Source organism: Clarias gariepinus, chromosome 15, assembly GCF_024256425.1.
Source record: "Clarias gariepinus isolate MV-2021 ecotype Netherlands chromosome 15, CGAR_prim_01v2, whole genome shotgun sequence".
In the NCBI taxonomy this organism is placed as follows: domain Eukaryota; kingdom Metazoa; phylum Chordata; class Actinopteri; order Siluriformes; family Clariidae; genus Clarias; species Clarias gariepinus.
Genome location: NC_071114.1, coordinates 14,587,576 through 14,594,686, shown reverse-complemented (window position 1 = coordinate 14,594,686; position 7,111 = coordinate 14,587,576). Strand labels below are relative to the sequence as shown.

Below are 7,111 nucleotides of genomic sequence, written 5' to 3'. Positions count from 1 at the left end.
CTTGTTATCAGTTAATGAGGTTTGGGTTGAATCTTTCTAAGTCACAAGTTACATTGTTTATACTAATAATTATGAAAACAGAATGAATATAAACTTCTATCATAAGAGTTGTGATTTTTTGCACTGTAACAAATATTTAAAAAAAATCTGCACGCTTCACAATCGCAGTACACTTCATTGGTTAGGCCAATTGTCGTAAAAAAAAAAGATGCAATACTGCCATCTAGTGATTTCCTATAAAATTGTTTTAATGTCGTAAAATAGCCACCCTGGCTTACGGCAGATGAGATTGCACGCCTTCGACATGGCTGCATCTCTGATATGTAGGAACACACAGAGCAGGTAAAGTCAATGTTCAATTATGCTAATTATGAAAGTTGAAATAAAATAAAGTGTGTTTTAAAGGGGATCTTTTATAGAAATTCTGTTTGAAATATAGTGTTTGTGTTTTACAGAGTTAGCTCCGTTTTAAACAGAGATGTCAAGCAGTTTGGCAAAAAGTTCATGTTTGATGGCAGTGAGGAGACCTGCTGGAATTCTGACCAGGTAAGTTAACAAAGCTAAATGCTAAAAATGATTTATTAATATTCTGTATTTGTGTAGTACGTATTTTTAGTAGAGGTGTGGATCTGAGTGATACAGTGTGCTATAGAGTTTCTAATCAGCAGTGTATTATTTGTGTGAGCTGTGTGTTGTTCCAGGTTTTTTGTTTTTTTTTCCTCCCACTAATTCTGTAATTCTAGTTCTGTGGTTCACATGATAGTTTTTAGAAAAATACATCTTAAAAATCATTGAATAAGTTTATACAGCACTGTGGCACCTGCGGAGTTGACGGTTTGATTCCTGCCTCAGGTTTGTGTGCTTGGTGGGTTTCCTCTGGTTTTCTCTCATAGACCAAAGACATGCAGATTATGTAAATTGTCGATCCCAAATTGTCTGTGGTGTGTTTGTCCTGTGATGGATTTGTATTGTGGTCACTGCCTCGTGCCTGAAGTCTCCTGAGATAACCTCCACGCCCCTGTGACCGTGTACAGAATAAGCGGTGTAGAGGATGAATGAATGAATGAATGCATACTTATACTGAAACATTCCTATTACATTTAATATAAATGTTTATACTAAAACAATTCTACTATATTTAACGATGTTAAAAAAATTAAAGCTGATCTCTTTGAGAAGAGTGTACAGAGGAGTTCATGAGAGAGCTGGATGGACTAAAGTATTCATAGGAAATCCCCAGTGCACCATTATCCTCACATAAACGAGCAGAATTTTGGGTTATGTAGGAAACTGTACCAACTTGTTGATGAGGAATTTTAATCTAAAAAGATCACATCATGAGTAATTTGTGTTCCAACTGTTAGGGTAAAAATGTTTTTTGAACATCCTTTTCTTTGGCTGGAATGATTCGTTTTTTTCTGTTATGTGCTAAACATTAGTGTTAAAGGTAGTAAATGCCCAGGCAGTAGGCAGTAGGCAGTAAGATGCTCCCTTCTGTCTGATCTAATTTAATTCCAGTGCACAGATTGATTGACTGCAAGATTGATTTACAGACATGATCATTATTTACAACACAGGAAGGATGGGTATTACTGTTCTTTCCTCTTCTGTTCCACAGGGAGAGTGTCAGTGGGTGCTCTTGGAGTTCCCTGTGCCTGTCAGAATGTCTGAGCTTAAACTGCAGTTCCAGGGAGGATTTTCAGGGAAGTCTTGCAAGTTAGAAGGTTTGTCAGAATCTTTTAAATTAATATCAAATAACTTTAACTCATAACACACCAGATTTACTTCATAATGAATTCAGTCGTAAGTTTGAGTCTCATACATTGTAAGAGAAGTACATATTGCTGTATATCAGAAAAATGCTATGTGTGTGCTTAAGTTGTATTTTCCAATACAAAAATAATTACACTTTTACACTAATTACAACTAATATCAATGAATCTGTTGAATCTGTATGTTATGCAGCCAACATATGAGTGCTTGACAAAAGACATTGCTATAGAACCCAATAATGTATTATTTATAATTCCATTAGAAATTTCAGAAAAATGTTAGCATCAGTTTTCCAGATGATGGTTGACTTTTAAACTTTTTTTTGATCGGCAATTGAAATGTTTCCCTTCCATACTCTGCCGTTTACTCTTAGGCTCTTAGTGGTAAATCCATGTCTCGTCACCAATAATGATTTAGTTTAAGAAACTTAAGAAACCAAATTTTGTATAAGCATATAACAAATTCCATGTACACATTCACAACCATCATACATCTATTTTATGGCGTTGTACATCCTAAATCAGCTGTATTTAAAAAGATGTCAGACCATGCTGAATTATGTACTGCACAAGCAGAACTATAGCAGGGGATTTTCTGCCATATTTAATGTTTAGGGTTTTTTTGGTCTCTGTCCCAGGCTGTATTAAAGATGGGAATCTGGAACACATCATGGACTTCTATCCAGAAGACAACAACTCTTTGCAAATATCCTTTTAAGACTCAAGATCTATTTATGTATGTATGTTATTAGGCTGTCCGTGTAGAATGTAACTGGTAAATGTATGTGGTATCTGTAGGTCATGGTCTCCTTTCGGGTGGAAAGAAAGTTCGTTGATGCTTACATACTGTACAGCTTATAAACCTGAAACGGTCTCCTAACCGCTTTAGAGTTTTCATTTTTATGTAAATGTTAACATTTCATTGGTGCTAATAATGAACATGAAGCAAGATTTTGCCCAGTCACTTACGTTGGTTTGTTGCCAAAAAGTGCACATCTTTAACTCGTCTCATGCTGATATTATGGCCTTGACTCCTCACCCACAGCTTTCCCATTCAAAATGCCCCACTGGTGCAGAAGCTTAAAATAGTGTTTGAAAACAGTACAGACTTTTTTGGAAGAATAATAGTGTACTCTTTGGATGTCCTGGGAGAATGAGCTTCTTGATGTTTGGAAAAGAGGACAAACGAGAGAAGAATGCAAAACCAGAATCCCCCCAAAAATCTGTCTGTGATTGACAGATCACCTGAAACACTTACACTCGTTATTTGATGACGAATGGACTTTTTTCCCCCCTTTGGTATTAATTGTATACACTGGGATCAAGTGCATTTATCTGCTTACCAACAGGTTTTTTTTTTAAACAAATAGCTTAGATTAAAATTGTAGTGACATTTTTATTACAAAAGTAAACAAAAATTATTGATAAATTGTGTCTCTTAAGTGTAGTCATGTGTGATCATCGAAGCAGGTGTAGTATGTGATCCTCAAGCAGCTTTTGCACTGAAAATGGTTTTGAAAAAGGTCAGACAGCAATCAAGCAGTGTAATTACTAAGCAGCATTACTTGTATTGTGAATTAACTTATAGCTAAAAATTAGATACGCGATGTTCAGACGTTAATGATACTTACTTTTCTTGTATCCAAGAGCAATGGCAAGTGCCACTGGACTGTATCCTGAGTCTGCTTCGAAAGTAATATCAGCTCCATGCCCTAAACACAGACAGTTGTTCTTGTTGTATTAGAATGAAAATAAAAATAATAACAACTTTATAACAAGTTAATATAGTAGGGCATATGCATTTTAGATCGCATTTCTGAGAGCCCCTTAATGCTCTTTAGTTGAACATGTGCTATTCTATTGGTTTCATATTCTTTATGATCTATGTGACGTAATAACAGAATGGCATATGTTGCCTTCCAATGAATCATGGTTCATGACACTTTCTCAAATCTTATATTTGTGCACTACTGTTTAGAATTTTTTTTTTACTCCTGTAAAATGTAAATAAACAAACAGAACTACACTATAAATATAACACTTAAAATGGCAAATCCTAATAACCCCCACACACCAACGCTATCAGGTGATTTTGATTTCTGGGATCGGGGCTCTGTGATCAGCCCCAAAACGCTAATCGGAAAACCCCTAGTTTGTGTAAATTGCTTATTAGTTTTTTTCTTTAGATTTCGGTACAATTGATATTAATGAGAATTTGTGTACACTCAGGTGGGAATGAAAGTCAGGTGTCCAGTGAATTAAATATTCTTTTTGGTTATGATTCACAAATACTAATCATTAATACTTTTTTATTTCACCTTGTTCTTGGTTCACATTGACCCTATTTATAAGCTCTGTAATATAAACAGGACTATAAAAAAGTTCTTAGGTCACTTTAAGCTAAATTAAGCACAAATGATAATTTAGCCTCAAATTTCTTTTTAATAAAGACTACAAGCAACTAGTTTTGGGGTAATGCAAGAAACACAAACATAGAAAAAAAAAACTAGAAAGATGATAGTGTTTAGTTACAAAATACTTCCAAACTTACTTAATAGTGCTTGTACACATTTTATATGATTGCCACGAACTGCATAAAGAAGAGGAGTTCCTCCATTCTGTGGCAAAAATAACACAAATCATCTTGTTAGACATGTAGGAAGTCAATGATACACTATGATGCCATTTCATGTTATTCTTTTACTCACCCAGTCATAAGAATCGACATCAACGTCATGTTTTAAAAGCATATCAACAATGTCTGCGTATCCACCAGCACTGGCTAAGGATAATGCGCACTCTCGTTCCCGCGCGAAGGTTTTTGGATCAGCGCCCTGATTTAAGACAGCACCGGATCAGTAACGCAACACGGCAGCAAGAGACTGCTCATCATGTAGTCGTTCTTACCTTCTCTAGTAAAAACTGGACCATTTCAATCTCTCCAAATGCTGCTGCCCACATAAGTGGTGTGAATCCCCGTTCATCCTGACTATTTAGTAAGGCACTGTCTAAAAATCAAAAGAAAAAGCATGTTTTTAATTTAATATTGAAATAGTTTAGGGTCTGCTATACTCATAGTATGAAGGATGTTCAAGTCAAACTGGGACTTGCAGAACACAGAGTAAACACTATCTTTATTTTTCTATATAATAAAGTACACTAGAGTACACCCAGTGTTTTACTAGTGCTTGGATACCATCAAGGTAGAAAGTTTCCTCAGTATGCTAAAGCCATGACCGGACTGCCGGCTTCACGTCTGAAACACTGGCCTCCCGGGGACTCCTTAAGTTCCCAAACATGTAATAAATTACTTGGAACAGACTGTATGGGGATATGGCAATAACGCAGAGTTCCTGTAATGTGAATGTGTGTACAGTTTCCATGAGCCTCAGGCGTGCTTGAAAACTTGTTTACAGGAACCTTGACTAGGATCAGTCATGGATCTATGGCCTTCTATAAAACTTTTAATGTTTTACTGCGTCTGAGAGTCTCATCACCGTACTGTACTTGAAGTCTCCTATAAATGTCAATCAGTTTCACACCTTTATTCATGAGAAATTTCATCACAATTTCCAGTTTGACTTGAACACCCCATACATAGAAATGCTACCTATACACAGTACTGCTTACCACTGGCAAGGTGTGTCTTCACTTTTGAGATTTCTCCATGAGCAGCCAGTTGATGAATGGACAAATCTAAAAAATCAAAGAGGAAAAAAATCTGTAATTTATTTTATACAGTATAGTGAAAGTACAACTGATGATGAAAAATAGTCACATTAGAGTTAAATATAGAACCACCCTTGGCATTAATGGGTTGAATCACCAGTCTACATATATCACCAGTTTTTTTTTTTTATCTTAGTTTTAAAATACATGGTCATGCATAATAAGCAGATTAATCGATAAAAATAATAAATGAATGCGTGAAGGTGCAGCCCTACTCAAGTTACAAGTCTTACTTCACTTAATGAGAGAAAACTTACAAAGCACCAGTGCAGAGGATGAAACTACCAAACCTGGAGGTGCAAGGCAACCAGTCTGGTCACTAAGCTCATAATTAGTAATGTAATCCATCCATCTATCCAGAAACCTGTCAATGGTGATTACTTTTATTTAACTACTAATTAACTACTATTATTTAATGACTGTGGTGAGACCTCCAGTCAACATTTGGGCAATTTGGGATTGCCAATTAGTGTTCCCAATGTCTTTGGACTGTGGGAGGAAACCCACCAAGCACATGGAGAACATGAAAACAGACCAAAAGGCAGGGATCAAACCTGGACCCTTGAGGTGCAAAGTGACAGTGGTAACCACTAATCAGTAATGTGTCAGCACAAGCAAAAAGTGTGTCAATATATACACTAAATCCTGTGTAATGTGGAAACAATTAACGTGAAAAATAATTGATCATTGGAAAAAGCTCATGCAAAATTATAATGTTTGTATTGTATGTGTGTGTATGTACATGTGAATCATGACATGGTGTTACGCCTGGGGTGGCTTGCTGATGTGAGAGGTAGTGGAGCTTCATGCTCTCTGTTTAATCCTGCGCTCGGGTTACTGCTGTGGTTTCATTTAACCTCTGAATGAAAACGAAGATCAGTACTGCAGGACTGGCTAGGCTAAATCAAACCTAGGTGTGTGCACTGCATTGTGTCTTGCAGTGGACTAGCGTCCCCTATCCAGGGTGTGTCCCTGCGATCCACTGGACTGGTACAAAGCGCTTGGAGCAGATGAGTGAAGCACTGATTAGATCGAGTAATGTGTTAGTGTGTGTGACTTTTCTGCACAGGATTTTGTACTGCGTGCGGATTTGGACTGTAAGCAGCTCTTACTGTCCAGAGTTGCGGGTCGGACAGTGAGCTCGTTCCCGCGCTGTTTGTTAGTGAGGGTGGTGGAGTGGTGAAGCGCGCTCTCGTCACTCATCTTCTCCATCACCTCTGCCTCAAATAAAGAAAGTACACAAAATTCAAATTACTACTCAAGTTAAAAACAACATCCACAGCATATAGAGAAAAATGTAAGCAATTGAAAAAAAAAACTTATAAAAACGAATATAATTAAATTAAATTAAATTACGAGTCGCATTATCGTACCAGAATTGTAGCTCCTTTCTGAGCGCGTCTCACTGCAGTTTCTGTTTATTTCCTGATTTACGAGCTAAGAAAAGTGAAACTAAATCGTATCTCGGTATCTCAAAGTGCGCCGAAAACCTACCACACGTCACACCTCTGACAAGGTTTGTTTAAAACTAACCATCACGATGTCATTTTTAGATTTGCCGAAGTTTAAACAGTTTTCTTTTCATCTTGCGGGTAAAACGCTTCCCCCTC

The 7,111-nt window shown here is 36.8% G+C and overlaps 2 protein-coding genes across 3 annotated transcripts; one reads left to right on the top strand and one right to left on the bottom strand.

Moving 5' to 3' along the window:
* The first annotated feature begins 280 nt into the window (after positions 1-280).
* On the top strand, positions 281-3,049 carry nr2c2ap (nuclear receptor 2C2-associated protein). Its single transcript, XM_053513087.1, has 5 exons — positions 281-342; positions 456-546; positions 1,619-1,724; positions 2,411-2,479; positions 2,817-3,049. The coding sequence occupies exons 1-5, from the start codon at positions 284-286 to the stop codon at positions 2,927-2,929; spliced, it is 438 nt and encodes a 145-aa protein (XP_053369062.1). The 5' UTR covers positions 281-283; the 3' UTR covers positions 2,930-3,049.
* A 99-nt stretch (positions 3,050-3,148) lies between these two features.
* Positions 3,149-7,082, bottom strand: rfxank (regulatory factor X-associated ankyrin-containing protein). 2 transcript variants are annotated; one of them, XM_053513085.1, is made up of 8 exons: positions 6,875-7,082; positions 6,614-6,722; positions 5,403-5,468; positions 4,680-4,780; positions 4,481-4,606; positions 4,324-4,390; positions 3,404-3,484; positions 3,149-3,274 (listed from the first exon to the last, which is right to left on the bottom strand). In XM_053513085.1, exons 2-8 carry the CDS (start codon positions 6,711-6,713, stop codon positions 3,231-3,233), a joined length of 585 nt encoding a protein of 194 aa, XP_053369060.1. In that variant the 5' UTR covers positions 6,714-6,722; positions 6,875-7,082; the 3' UTR covers positions 3,149-3,230. The 2 variants fall into 2 exon arrangements, with proteins under 2 accessions (XP_053369060.1, XP_053369061.1); XM_053513086.1 differs by having other exon boundaries at positions 6,614-6,718; positions 6,875-6,994.
* Positions 7,083-7,111: the final 29 nt, after the last annotated feature.